Source organism: Phoca vitulina, unplaced genomic scaffold (assembly GCF_004348235.1).
Source record: "Phoca vitulina isolate PV1807 unplaced genomic scaffold, GSC_HSeal_1.0 scaffold45, whole genome shotgun sequence".
Classification (NCBI taxonomy): domain Eukaryota; kingdom Metazoa; phylum Chordata; class Mammalia; order Carnivora; family Phocidae; genus Phoca; species Phoca vitulina.
This window is the reverse complement of record NW_022589748.1, coordinates 7,065,668-7,081,258: the sequence shown is the minus strand read 5'-3', so window position 1 is coordinate 7,081,258 and position 15,591 is coordinate 7,065,668. Positions and strand designations below refer to the sequence as shown.

General features: G+C 47.3%; 1 protein-coding gene across 1 annotated transcript in view; it reads right to left on the bottom strand.

The window, feature by feature from the left end:
• GALNT17 (polypeptide N-acetylgalactosaminyltransferase 17) overlaps window positions 1-15,591 on the bottom strand; it is a 448,158-nt gene that overhangs the window by 243,935 nt on the left and 188,632 nt on the right. The window contains exon 3 of the mRNA XM_032430645.1: window positions 9,063-9,229. Within this exon, the coding sequence (XP_032286536.1) occupies window positions 9,063-9,229 (167 nt within the window). The remainder of the gene's footprint in view (window positions 1-9,062; window positions 9,230-15,591) is intronic.

The window sequence follows — 15,591 nt, the reverse complement described above, 5'->3', positions numbered from 1 at the left end:
AGAAAAAAAAAGACTGACGGATTTGACTATACAAAAATGTAAAATAGTTGTCAAAAAATACAATAAACAAGTTAAAGTCAAAAGCACAAGTTGGGAGAAATACCTGTAAGATGAATGTGAAAGGAGTTTATTTCACATATACAAAGTTCTTACGAATCAGTAAGGCAAAGATAAATACTCCAGGGGGGAACAGAACGTGGGGTCATCAACTGGCAAATCTCTACAAAAATAAAGACAATTAAACATATGAAAAAACTCCAAAAAGATTTAAAAAAAAAAATGTGGATTTAAAAGTATGTCACTTTTCACTCATCAGAACAGTAAAGATGAAAAAGATAAATCAGAGTCAGTGTCGGGGAGGATGCAGAGAAAAAGACTCTCTCGTATCCCTCTCATGCGACAGAACCACGTTATCTGGAGAGCAATTTATTAATTCGTATTAAAAGTTCTTAAAAATTAATGTGGAATTTTCAGGATAAGAAGATGAATTTAACTCATGAATCTGACACACTTCCCTACTCAAAGCCACTGAAAACTATAGTAAAGGGATTTTTAAAAAATGAAATAAAAGAGACCCACACATAGGTCTATTCCAAGGTCAGAGAAAACACAAGAGGAGACACAAAGCACAATATTGGGGAAGCTGGAAAGGAGTAGAAAGCTCACAGCCATGTGGCAGCTGACCCCAAGGTAACCATGGGAAACACTGAGAACCAACTCAATTTATACCTCGAGGGACAGAGAAGGCAAGAGCACCAGATACCTCTTGAACTGGGGGTAAAATGCGGAAACAAAAATGAGGAGGACCAGAGGGAAGGCAACTCGAAAGGCAACCGATCACCAGACCCCCATCCCCACCCGGTGCTCCAGCCCACGCGACCCCTCTGCTGTCAAAACCAGCGGGGATCATGATGGGGGAGGCCTCTGATGGGGGAGACAGAAACCAAACAGCAAAGAGCAAAATAGCAACGTGTGGAAATAGACCGTGCAGGGAGAAAAATCGAAAAACAAAACAAAAGACAAAATATTATTAATATCCTCCAGGGGATAAGAAAACATATTGCCTCTATTAAATAAGAACAATATGCTATAAAAAGGAACTCTCAGAGAATAAAAATGAGCGCTTGGAAGTAAATCATGATAGCAGAGATAAAAAACTGAATAGAAGGGAAGGAAGATAAAATTGAAGAGAGCAAACAAAGCAGAGCAAAAATATAAGGAAAGATAAGACAGCAAAGAAAAGATAAGAAAATTAAAGGTTCCGCCCAAGAGGCTTAATGATAGAATAATGGGGAAAAAGACGGAATAATGGAAGATGCTGAAATAGAGAACTGAGAAAAATGGGGAGGAATTAGCAATGAAATATTTCAAGAAATTTTCCGAAAACCGATAGATATTCGATTCCAGCTTGAAGCCACTAAATGTCCAGCCCAGTGGATGAAAACTGACCCACACCAAGGCTCATCATTCTGAATTTCAAAACTCTGGGGACAAAACGTTGATTCCACCAGCTCCCAGAAAGGAAAAAACACACACAAAGGATCAGAATTCGGAATGCCTTTGTTCTTTTAAAAAACACTGAAAAAAGATAATGAAGCAAAAGCATCAAAATTCTGAAAGAAGGTGATATCTATCTCAACCAGGCCATCAGTCACACGGAAAATTAGGATAAAGCTTTCTTCAGCCTTGGATGATCTCGAAAGAGTTTATCTTCCTTGCGGTCTTTCTTAATGACGCTTCTGTTGTGTTTCACCAAAATAAGCACGGAAACCAAGACAAGAGAAAAGCGTGGAGCTTAGCATAGGAGAGGGGGCAAAGGAAGTCCCCAGGAGGATGGTGAGGAGGGATCCCAGGTGACAATGACATACAGCCATTGCGGCCGACTGTCCACAGCAGAGCAGTGGGACTTGAGACAGGTACATGGAGAGCTGCCATTACTCTCCCTCCTGTAAGCGTACCTCATTTTTAAACTGAGGATAGGTTGTCTGAATGAGACAAGAACTTTTAATATGAATTGATAAATTGTTCTCCAGACATGTGGTTCTGTCCTGTGAGAAGTATATGAGAGTCTCTTTTCTCTGCATCCTCACTGACACGGACTCTTCTTAATCTTTATCATCTTTGCTGCTCTAATAAGTGAACTGATATCTGAACAAGGAGAGATTGTCCCCATTCTCCCCTGTAATTGGATATTCTGGCCACAGGCTGACAGAGTTTGCGCCCTCTCTCTCCATGCCTGCTGCCTGGATCAGCTGAGGACATTCATTTCGTCCCTCAGACATGGTCTGCTTCGACCTCCGCCTAAGAGTAAGCAGTGCACCTTGATGAGGTCACAGGCAGAAAACACAGAGCAGCCATTCCTTCTGTCCAGATTTTCACCTTATACCCCGCCCTGGTCCACACAATAGCCTGCCAGATGTCCCCACTGGGGTGAGCCCTGTGTTTTCCTGAGCTCACTCATGACTTAGCTGTCATCTCCCGAAGAGCCTATTGTAAACAATTAGGATAGCACATGGGTCAATGCTCTTGTTCTAGGCATGATGGGATATCAGGCATTTGGTAAAAAGCACATTTCTAAAAATAAAGGACCTGGGAAAACTAAGCAAGGAAAATAAATAAAAGGCATCCAGATTGGAAAGTGAGAATAAACTTGTCACTATTTGAAGATGACATGATATTCTAGATAGAAAGCTCTAAAGAATACACACACACACACACACACACACAATCAGAGCTAATAAATAAGTTTAGCAACATAGAAGAACACAAGATCGATATACAAAAACCAGTTGCATTTCCATACATGAGCAACGAGTATTCCAAAAATGAAATTAAGAAAACGATTCTACTTACAACAGCATCAAAAATAATAAAATATCTAGGAATAAATTTCACCAAAGAAGGCAAATCTTGTATGTCGAAAACTACAAAACACTGTTGAAAGAGATTAAAGAAGATCTAAATAAACAGAGACACTCCATGTCATGGATTGGCAGTGTTAATATTGCTAAGATGACAATACCCCTCAAATTGACCTATAGCTTCAATGCAAAACCTGACAAAATTCCAACTGCCTTTTTGCAGAAATGGACAAACTGGTCCTAAAATTCGTATGTCAACACGTGGGACCCAGAATGGACAAAACAATCTTGAAAAAGAAGTAGTCTGGAAGACTCCCTTCCTGATTTTAAAACTTACTACAAAGGAAGAGTTATCAAGACAGGGCGGTACTAGCACCAGGATAGACACATAGATCAATGACACAGGATATAAAGTCCAAAAATAAACCCTCACATTTACAAGGCAGTTTATTTTTGACAAGGATGCCATGACCATTCGATGGGGAAAGCACAGTCTCTTCAACAAATGGTACTGGGACAACTGCATATCCTCATGGAAAAAAAAGTAATTCAGACCCCTACCTCAAACCATATACAAACAATTCACAATGGATATAGAGCTACATGTAAGAGCTAAAACTATAGGACACTTAGAAGAGAATATAGATGTAAATCTTTGTGACCTCGGATTAGGCAACGGTTTCTTAGACATGACACCAAAAGCTCCTACACTCAAAGGAAAAATAAACAAACCAGACTTCACGAAAATTAAAAATGTTTGTGCATCAAAGGACACTATCAAGAAAAAGACAACCCACAGAATGGAAGACAATATCTGCAAATACATTTGCAAAAAATACTTACAGAATATATTTGATAAGAGCATGTACCCAGGAGACATAAGCAATTACAATTCAACACTAAAAAGACAACCCATTTTAAAAATGGGCAAAAGCTTTGAATAGACGTTTCTCCAAAGATAGATTAATGGCAAATGAGCACGTGAAAAGATGCTCAAAATAATGAGTCATTAGGGAAATGCAAATCAAACCACAAGGTATCACCTCACACACACTACGGTGGCCATAATTTTTTTTTTTTTTTAAAGGAAAGTAACAAATGTTGTTAAGCCTGTGGAGAAATTGGAACTTTCATACGTTGCTGGCAGGAACAAAAAATGGTGCAGCCACTGTGAAAAACATTGTGGTTGTGGAAAACAGCCTGATGATTTCTCAAAAAAATGAACCATGGATTTATCACATGACCTGGTGATTTTACTCCTAGGTATACATCCAAGAGAACTCAAAACATGTCCACACAACTTATCACAAATGTTCACAGTGGTATTATTCCTAATAACCAAAAAGCAGAAACAACCCAGATATCCATCAACTGATGAATGGATAAATAAAATGTGCTAGATCCACACAACAGAATATTACTGAGCCACTAAAAGGAATGAAGTAATGATCTATGCTACAACATGGATGAACTGGAAAACATTACGTTAAGTGAAAGAAGCCAGACACAAAAGGCCACATAGTGTAGATTTCATTGATCTCAAATGTCCAGAAAAGGCAAATTCATAGAGACGGAAAGTATCTTGGTGGTTGCCCGAGGAACTGGGAGAGATAGCTAACAGGGTCAGGATCTCTTTGGGGGGAATGAAAATATTCTGGAATTAGTGGTTATAATTGCAAAACACCGTGGATATAATGAAAACCACTGAACGGTATACACTTCATAATGATGTATTCTATGTTATGCAAATTATATCTCCATTAAAAGTAAGGGGAAATGATAAAGGATGACCACGATGGGGTATGTTGAGAATTATGATTGATATAATTCCATGGACCCGAATCCCCTCCCCCTCGAACCCTCAAATAAAGATCAAGGCAAAGAACACCAAGTACCTAAACAAAGACCGGAGACTCAAGATATGGCCAGACAGGATCACGCTCAAGAGGAACGAAGTGGATGCTGAGAAATGGAGCAGAGAGAAAATGAAAAGCTTTCCAGTCTTTGGTGATGAGAACACAGAGAAGAGGTAAAGCCCTTCACTGACACGGGAGATAAAGAATGAGAAGCAGGTGTCCAAGGCCGAGAGGAGAATGATAAGCTAGTCATTGGAAGGACTAAGTTTATGGTTCAGAGGGACCCTGGGCCATTGAGGACACAGAAGACACAGGTTTGGGGCTCAAGGGAGAGGCTGAGTTACCTTGCGCCGGAAGGATGGATTTGGAGATAATTCAGAATGTGCACACAGGAGAAAGTGCCCACTGTGTCCTGATGGTGAGAAGCATGAGTGATCCCACTGGAAGCAAAGAGTCCAGGTGGAGAAGACAGTGGTGCTGGGGCCTCAGGAGGAGAAAAGTGCCAGGAAGGAAGCCACCAACAATGTCAGATGTGGCCAGAGCAGAGCAGGGAAGTGCCCACTGGATCGGGTGAGCAGTGATCGCTGGCAAAGTTTGCCTGAGTGATTTCAGTTTAATGTACATGAGCACAGAGCATTGTATCTTACTTGGGCTTAACTTAGGCCAAAGTCAACATTGAAGCTGAAAGAAAGAAATCATTAAAAAAAAAAAAAAAAAAAACTAACAAGGGAAAGATGCTGACTTGCCTATGCACACAGATCCAGAGTCATCTGGATTTTATTCACATTTATTCACACATTCCCTGAGCCCTAGGTTTTTTTTTTTCTTCCTTTCTTTTCTTTCTCTTTTTTTCTTTTTCTTTTCCTGAAAAAGCCTCATTTTTCTTTAATATGTGTCATAACACAGAGGTGAGGAATTACAGTTATCACCTGAGCCAGTCTAGATCAGCCTGAGAATGGACCACTCTACCCTCATGAAAACGATGTTTCCAGATCTTATTTATTTATTTAGGTTCATTCACTTATTTTAGAGAGCGACAGGAGGGGGAGGGGCAGATGGAGAGAATATTTCAAGCAGACTCCCCTTTAAGCAGAGAGCCAGACACAGGGCTTGATTCCACAACCCATGAGATCATGACCTGAGCCAAAATCAAGAGCCAGATGCTCAACTGACTGAGCCACCTGGGTGCCCCAGATGTTTCTTAATATAAAGATGAATGTTATGTTTCACAGTTCAGGGGGGAAAACAAGAAGAACATTAACTTGTTTTTACTACAGGATTTTAACTATGTAACCTCTGCATTAAAAAAAGAGGGGAGAACGTGGGGGAATGAGCATTTGCCTTCAGTTAGTCTGCGCAGTATTTGTATTTTCCATTATAAGCCCTTTTTGATATATTCAATTTTCCTACAAAAAGCATGCATTACATTTGAGATCAGAAATTATGGTTAAGGCTGGAAAAAAATGGTTTAATCACACTCAAACAGAAAGTAAGCAGGGATAACAATATTAAAGTTAGATGAACAAAATTCAAAGCAAGAAAAAAAATATGCTTTTAAGATAAAGGGAGCATTACATAATAGTGACAACCACCACTAATAATGAAGCCACACAGATACAAATCTATAGTTGCCAAAGAAACTGACAACAAAATACAGAAATCAAACGTTATTAGGAACGCGGGAAGGAATAGTCATTGTCAGAGGAGATTTTAAAACACCATCATCAAAAAGACTTAAGAAAATAAACTCAGAGTCTATCTAAATACACAAAATTGATGTCTGGCAGGAATTCAGTTCCATGATTACAGTGTGTGGGGGTCTTTTCAAGTGTATATAGAACATTTACAAAACTCGGTAATACTAGTCACAAAGAAAATCTCAACAGAGAAAAAAATCTTAAGTTCCTTTTCCAGTTAAAGACAAGGCACTTCCGGCCTGGAGAAAATACAGAGGCTAGATCCAAGGAAGGAAAAGAGGAAAACCGTGTTAATATAGTCCACTGGGTATTTTGGCGGGGGGAGGGCAGGGACAGAGGATAAATGGGAATTAACGCTATGCTCACACTGGACCAAATACCTGCCCTGCCCTTTTTCTTACCCATTAAACAGCTTCATTTCCACCTGAAATGTGAACCACGGAAATAAGCACTTAACTCAGTGGTTCTCAGTGGGCGGTCTCCACACTAGTAGTAGCAGCACTACCTAGGAATTTATGAGAAATGCAAATTCTCAGCCCTACTCCAGACCTCCTGAAACAGAATTTCCTCCGGGGGGCGGGGGAAGGGGCGGCTCCAGGAGGTGCTGATGGGAAAGCTGAAGGTGAGTAAATACCCCAGTTCCCTCCCGCCGGAGCAGGCTGACCCAGGGGAGGAGAGGGCTTTACACTCCCTCCATTCCCAGAATGCGCCCCGTGGGGTGAAGCTCTGTCAGCCCCAGGGGCAATCTGCACACCACGCCCTTTGGGGGATGCCTTCCCTTCCTGGCCCTACTTTCCCTATGCTCCTAGGGGTGTTCTCTCCCCCTCGCAGATCAACTAACACACTCAAATCTTTTGTCTCAGGGGCTGCTTCTGGGGGAGCCCAAACTAAGACACCCACCAGAGACCGCCACAGCTTGTGTTCTGGTTGGGACTGGCTTGGACTTCCATTTCTTCCTCCGTCGCTGAGCTCTGCCAAGATTTCCTCAGGGGAGGGAGCCCCACGGGCAGTGAGTCCTCACCCCAGTTGGGTCCAGAAGAGATCCCCCGCTCTCATCTCTGGGTTTGCTAGCTCTTCTCTGCCCAGCTTCCAGCCACGCTGCTAGCCCCCACTGGCCCGTGCCAGCCCTGTTCTTCTTCATCACTCACTCCCAGGCTGGCTGAGGCTCAGCGAGGCCCGGCTACCAGCCAGGCCCTGGGAAACCAAGTCCTGCCCAGCGCGGAGAGGACAGTTGTGCCAGAAACAGAGGTATCACCTGCTACGTGCTTCAGAAGCTGAGGGAGCACAGAGCAAGGGCCTTAGGACGGCAGTGAAGGATTCTGTGAAAAGGTGACACAGAGGGGACACCTAGGGAACAAGTGCATGGACTCTAGCCAGCAAACGGAGGACACGGGATCAGGGATTCCCTTTGCTGAAGCAAGAGCTCCATGGTGGGCACACAGGGAGGCTGCAGGGAGGGGCTCTGGGAGCCACGTCAAGGAGACAGACCTGACCAGACAACCTCGCAGCTTCGGGGAACGGAATGAGCTGTGTTCTCACCAGGAGACTACCAATGCCGGTTTGAGAAGGATCGACAGATAATGAAATGGCCAAAGGTAAAAAGAGAAAAATAAGGATGTGACAGATACAACAGATGACCCATCCGCCCTCAGAATCTGGAGGCCCCAGTGCAGGGGGTCTACCCTGACTGGCGTCTTGCCGGGCCCAGGTGCCCCAGAGCCCTGGGGTAAGGGCCAGCCAGCTCAGAAGGGCCAGGTGGACGTCAGCACCTGGGCCACTGACACGTGACAGGCTCAGCCCAAAGCTCCCGAAGGCAACCAGGGTTCACTCAGGACCTGCGGCATGGTCCTCCCGCTTCTTCACCCTCTCCTGACCCAGGAGCACACATGGGTAAATCCTTCTCTACTCAGCACGCTGAGAGCAAGGGGCTTAGCCTGTCCCTAATCCTGCCGTGGCTCAGAAGATAAGCCTCCTTGGCCTAGAGCACGCACACTGGCTGGCCTTCTTTTATGCCATCTGCCTGTGGGGCTTTCTCCCTGCAGTGAGCACAATGAATTTTGGAGGCTAAGAGCCAACACCAAGGCACAATTAGCAAGACCAATCCCCCCAGCACCCCCACCTGGACACCAGCCCTCCCCCTGACTTGTCTCCAAGGACCTCAGAGGACTTTTGTTATTGCTGCCCAACACTTGCCTGTTTGAGATTTTTTCATTGAGCCATCACTCCTAACAGAGCTGAACACTGGAAGGCCCGTGGACACTGCTCATTTACACCTATGGTCATTTTGGGCACAGCAGCCCAGAGGGAACTTCAGATACGGTTCCCATCATGGGACGATGGCAATGGGGTTGGCGGTGGGGAGCATGGAGGAATTCAGCGTTTCAGCGTCATCGACTTGAGGTCATACGGAGAGGGGAACTGAGTCTAGATATGCGGCCAGTCATTCTTAAGGGCCCTCTAGGACTTGCGGTCTAATGAACCAGCGTTTGCCCCGATGTCTTCCTCAAAACACCTCGCACCCTGCAGGATGCCCCAGGGACAGGAGACAAAGACACGTGGGCTCACGTCACAACGCGAGCGGCGTTTCCCCCCTGCTGACGTTGTGCACGTGCCACGTTCCTCTCCAGAAGAGCTGGGCCACCCCTTACCTTCGTCACTGTTGTCGTCCACCAGGATGATCTCCTTGAGCAGGTGTGTTGGTGTGTGGTTGACAGCGCTGTGGACTGACCGCAGGATCACCGACAGGGCCTCGTTCACAAAGATAAATATGATGGAGATCTGGGGCAGCTCCTTGGCGTACTTCAGCTCCTTGCACCTGGGGGGAGAGAGAGGAAGGAGGAAGGCACGGACTCTGGGGACAGATGCATGGACACGTCCTCCCAAGGTGTGAATCACTGGTTCCCTCTTGGCCCCTCTTGGCTAAACCCTAAGAAGGAGATTGTTAAGGGATCCAGCCCTGATTCTCCCAAATGTACCTGGTCCCACTTTGGTGCCCACCTGCCCGACTTCCCACTCCGGGCGCCCACATCTCATTGCCTGGAACCTGCTTTGCTGACACCTAAGCAATGCCCCTGCCACCATCTGCCAGGAGTTGGTGCATCAATACCCCAGCTCGCTCACCCCTGGAGCAGGTGACTCTGAGGGGGTGCTTTACACCGGCCCCCAGAGTCCCCCAGTGGGATTAGGCTTCGTCACCCACACCCTTTGGGGGATGCCTTCCCTTCTAAGTCCTACTTCCCCACGCCCCTAGCGGTGTTCTCTCCACCTTCCCAATCAACCGATGCACTCAAATCTTTGTCTCAGGGTCTGCTTCTGGGGAACCCAAACGGAGACATCTACTGGAGACCCTGCTCTGGTGGAGCCTGCATTCTAGGCCATAAAATGCACATGTAAATAATCGTAATCAAGGAAGCGGGTCTTCCGCCTGCATAGGAGCGTGCTGCCTGAGACAGCCCGATTCTTCTTGCACCCCAACTCTTCCTAGAATCTCCTTGCGGCGGGGGGGGATGGTGGGCAGGAGACGGGACTGCCTGCCTCCGAGGACCTCCCTCGTAGCAACTCTCCCAGCCCTGAAAAATGGAGGGAAAGAGAAGAGTTCTTTTCACAGAGGCTGGACACTGGGGTGGAGAGCTCCCGGTCATGTAAGAGCACATGCTCTGCATGGCTCAGTCACAGGAGCACCGCACTCTGTCCCGAGAGCACTAGCGAATTTGCGTCCATGCTGCGCTGAGCCTCGTTAGAAATACCGAGCAGAAACCAAGGAGAATGGAAGGGCGAGCTAAGGCATTTCCATACGTTCTCCCCCTCCTTGAGTGAGACTGAACAATACATAGCACGCACGTTAGAAAACAAAGGAAACCAGATGAAGGAATGGAGTGAGAGGGGGACAGCGCTGAACAAGGAGCCAGAAGAGCGGCTTGTTTTTTTATGCGGAACAGCTTGGGCTGTGTCGGGCCATATTAATCATGCAGGCAATTTTCGGAAGAAAATAAAGTTTTGTTACAATACACATTTGTGTCTCCTGGAGGAGGCTGTCCAGGGACCCATTGATCATGGAGCCTCATTTTTACCACGTCGCCGTAAATTCACTTCTGGGGGCTGCCAGGGAGATGAGGATGGTTATTGACGGGCTCCCGGGCCGTCGGCAGGAATTTTCTCATTTACCACGTGGTGATCCGAGGGAGGAGGGCGCCCCGGAAGGTCCCTCGGAGCCCCCTCAACCATCCGGAGCCTGGTAGGGGGTCAGATGCTACCAATGACCAGCCCATCCATGTGAGCACACGCGTCGCACACACGCACCTATTCAGGGCACTCATCCCTAGGCCTGGTGTCTTTGGCCCTTTGTTTTGAACAGCTTCTGGCTTGGAAAGAAGAAGCGAGAAAACCAGATTGCATGGCACCAGCACCACCTTCTCCACCCACAGGCAGTCAGGCCATGATGCAATCGAAGCTCATGTGTGAGTCACGCCTCTCCACCGGAGCAGGCAACCCCTCCCCCAGGTGAAGTGGGAAATGTGGGAGGCTCGGAGGAATGGGGGGAGACCCCCCTCCTGCCCCTTCATGGGTAAAGGTGGCCACGCAGTAAATCAGAGAGGGGCGGATTTCACAAATGAGAAGGGCTCTGTCACACGCTGGACGTGTCACCCTGAGCACACCGTTCCTATTTTGTCATCTCTACACCTGTCAAAATAATCCACACCACACCTAGCTATGGGTGCCGGGCTAAGATCCCAATAAGGATCATTTGAGAGCCCCATAAAAATGCAACGTACCAACTCATGGGAAGACCCTAGTCGGCCTGGCTGCCCCGCGCTCCCATTGTCCCCTTCTGTAAACTCCCCATCATCATGAGCCAGGCTTCCAGTTTTCACTCACCCCAGACCCTTCCTGCAGGACCCACCCAGGATTCTCCTCCCGGCCTGGCCTACCCGGATCTCTGTCCTTGCCCAGCTTACAATTCACCTCTCCTGTGCCCAATGTCCTCAGGGTTTCACACTGGGCAGACAAGATGAACACAATCATTACTATGAAAATCAGCATTCTTTTTTTTTTTTTTAAAGATTTTATTTATTTATTTGACAGAGAGAGACACAGCGAGAGAGGGAACACAAGCAGGGGGAGTGGGAGTGGGAGAGGGAGAAGCAGGCTTCCCACCGAGCAGGGAGCCCAATGAGGGGCTCGATCCCAGGACCCTGGGATCATGACCTGAGCTGAAGGCAGACGCTTAACCGACTGAGCCACCCAGGCACCCCTCTTTCCTCGGTCTTTAATGTCTAGGGAGGTAGACACCGCCTCAAGCAAAAAAAAAAAGAAAAAAAATCCCTGAGCCTGGCTCATTGCTGGCTATGGAGAAGATGTGCAGAATATTCTGGAGAGATGGACACTGCAGTTTTGACGCATGAAGGAATAGGCGCTGACTGATACACACGTTGCTCCCAATCAGACACCCCATGCCCGACGGTGGAAGATGAGCTCCGGAAGGAAGATTAAGGGTGGACGGTGCAAAGAAAGAGAGAGGCTCACAGGCCATAGAAATACAGAGACAGTGCACAGAGAAAGGGGACAGATATGGCTCCTGCCCTCTAGGAGCTGATACTGAATTCTCACTGTGGCCTGTCCAGTAGCCTGGGCGGTGGTGAGGATAAAGAATAGAGTCTGGATTTGCAAGACACCCGGGAATAAGCAAAAGATGGCATGCCACAGAGACTGCAAACATACTTCACAAGCCATAGCTGGGTGTCGTGTTCTCCCTCTAGCAACACAGGCTCGGATCTGGGTCCCAGAAATCATGGATTTCCCTTCAGTAACAGGTCAGCAAGCAATAAACAATCTCTTGTCTGAAAGAAGATGGCAGGCAGGAAAACTATCTTAAAGTCTGGATAATTTTCAATCAACACATGAAGGGATGACAAAGAACATAAGCCCAGTCCTCTCCTCAGAGGGCTGGCAGGGAAATAGTCTCTACCAAGCTGATCTCTTAGGGAAAAGAAAGCAGAGACAAGTAACCAACCAAAGGAGATCTCTCAGACACCTTACATCTGTCCTGACGTCTGCCTGTCCATCTGCCCATATGCCTGGGCTACTTCCTTGAACTTGGTAGCTCCCCGACGGCGATGACGGTTTCCCCCTCTCCCATAGCATTGACTTCACTTATCACCAGAAGTGCCCACTATCTCCCTTCGTGGATGCTGAGTAAGGAGAGGAGAGCTGGGGAGAACTGGCCACCTTAGGACCCATTAGAGAGGATCACAGTTGACGTGAAAGAAGGTCAAGGGCCAGGCCTCCAGCAGAAGAAAACAAAGCCCAAAGAGCTGGCCATGCCCTGTCATGGGCAGACCCCTGCCCATGACCCCCTTTGACAGAGACAACTTACATGACCCCAATGTGGTACAGATCAGAGGTACCAAGTCACATTTGTAACCCAGTCTTCCAAGCTGGAAACAAAAAGATGACCCCCAAACATCCCCACTGCTATCAAAGAATTTAGATGCAATGTGGTCCAGGAAACTTACAGATGATGATGATGATGATGATGACGATGACGAGGACAACCAACATTTACACAGAGCAGGCTATGTGCCAGAAACCTCTGGAAGCTTCTATGGACTGTTCTGTCTCGTTAATCCTCACAGCAACCTGCCTAGGAGATAGGCAGTATTATCATCCCCATTTCACCAATGAGGAAACTGGGGGCCAAGACAGGTGAAGTCACTTGCTCTGAGTCACACAATAAGCCTGAAAAGCAGCAAGGGTGCCTGGAAGTGAGCTGTATCATCTGATATTTAGGCTCTTCCAGATGCCCCTGTCTGACCAAGGCAGGGGGTGGGAGCCCTAATGTGAGGGCCCCCCCTTCCAGGGCCTACCCAATCTCTCCCAGTCCCTCAGCTCACCAGGATGGTCACCATGTGGCCAATCTGCAGAGCCTTCCTGGCTGCTCACCATCAGCTCTGGTTCTGGGTGAAACGACGCCGCTCAGTCTCAGCCCAGTGTCGCCCCACCCTAGTGAGGGGACAGAATACCCAGCACTGCCCAGGCTCTGATCCTGCTGCTGGTAACCAAGAGTCCTGGGTTTTACAGCGAAAACACATTGAACAGGGGCGCCCGGGTGGCTCAGTTGTTAAGCGTCTGCCTTCAGCTCGGGTCATGATCCCAGGGTCCTGGGATCGAGCCCCGCATCGGGCTCCCTGCTCCGCGGAAGCCTGCTTCTCTCTCTCCCACTCCCCCTGCTTGTGTTCCCTCTCTCGCCGTGTCTCTCTCTGTCAAAAAAATAAATAAAATCTTTAAAAAAAAGAAAAAGAAAAAGAAAAAAAAAGAAAACACATTGAACATTTATAACAAGGCAGCTTGTAATGCAACGCAGTCAAGGCTAAGTGCCAAATGGCTGTCCCTATACAGGAAGTGACAGGTGGACTCAGATGGATCAGAAGGACAGGGAAGAGCAGCCATGAACTTGAAAGCTGGATCAATGGATCAAACTTGCACGGGCAAGAACAGAGGGAGGGGCAGTCAGTGAGAGCACTTCTGAGCGCACAGAGGCACTAGGGTCCCCTTCTTGTTCTCTTCGTGGGCCTTCCAGAAGAAACCTATCTAAGCTTGTTCAGAGATGGAGCAGTGAAGAGCCAAGTCCTGGAACCACAGACTCATGTCAGGCTCTCCAAATTCCTACCAGGCCAATTCGTTTTCATTTTCAAAGCACACCAAAAACACGCATGAGGTCATAAAGGTCCACAAATAAGGGTTCTTTACAGCACACACCAGCAGCATGGAGTGAAATGAGAGGGAGGAAGTGTGCGGAGTCAAACAGAGTAGGTAGTTTGAGTCAGAAAACACCACCTTGACCCCAAGAGCAGCCACGCTCCAACGAGAAAACTCTTGAGGACGTGGCAGGCGTGGGGGCAGACACATCTTCACATCCAATCCTTCCACGGCTGTGGACAGAGGTGGGAGGGAGGGCTCCTTCTGGGACTGCCTGCCCACCACCATCACATCTGCACGACACCAGATCCACTCCAAAATGGAGGCTCCAGGTCCGTGAGTGTCTCCCTTCCAAATTCGGAATGTGCTTTACGTAAGAGAGCCAACCTGGAATGCCCCCCCCAGCCCCGTGCCACCATCCCCTGCACTTCCAGAACGGGCACACCCACTCCCCTGACCTGGGTGGCCACACTGCACCGACCCACAGCAGACCCACTTCATGTACACCCAACCATCGCAAACTGAGAGGCAAAGAGGCCCCATCCCCAAGAAAGCACTGGAGTGGCCCAGCCACTTAGCAGTGGGATTCATTTTCCAAATGGGGGTGTCCAGTTCCAGATAGAAGTGATCAGGAAGGAAAAACAAGTGTGTCACATAGTCATCTCTTAGCCACTGCCTGAATTCCATGAGCCCACAAGCACCAAAGGTGCAGGCTTGGCCGAAGAGTGGCCCGCATGTGCCAACTCAAGCTATACCAACCAAGCCATGGGTTATGCTCAATCGGAAACAGAAATGGGCCTCCTCCTTGGAAGCCCTATTGCAAAAATGCCCACGCTCCTGAGCCCGGAAATGGCCATGAACATTGACACTATACACACCAACCAACACAAAACTTCGGAATGTTCCACATGCTTTCTGTGGTACACCAATAACCACTTCACTCTTTCTCCAACAAGGAGACAAACTGCTCCCTTCTCTCTCTGGCTCACTGTGGATGTGGGTTCAAACTATGAAGTCAGACCCCCAAGCAAGTCTAACTGACTGTGATGCTTAATTTTATGTGTCAACGTGGCTAGGGCATGGTATTTGGGTCAAACATTATTCTCGATTTTTCTGAAAGTACTTTTTTATTTTACTATTTTTAAAGATTTATTTATTTATTTATTTGAGAGAGAGAGAGAGAGAGAGAAAGAAAGTGAGAGAGTGTGAGCAGAGAAAGGGCCAGAGGGAGAGAATATCCAAGTAGACTCCCACTGAGCACGGAGCATGACACGGGGTTCAATCTCATGACCCATGAGATCAGGACCTGAGCCGAAAACCAAGAGTCGGACGTTTGACTGACTGAGCCACCCAGATGCCCCGAAAGTACTTTTTTTTTTTTTAGATGAGATTAATATTTAGATCAGTAGGCTTGGGTTAAAGTAGATTACCCTCCATAATGTGGGTGGGCCTCATCCGATCAGTTGAAGGTTTTAAGAGAAA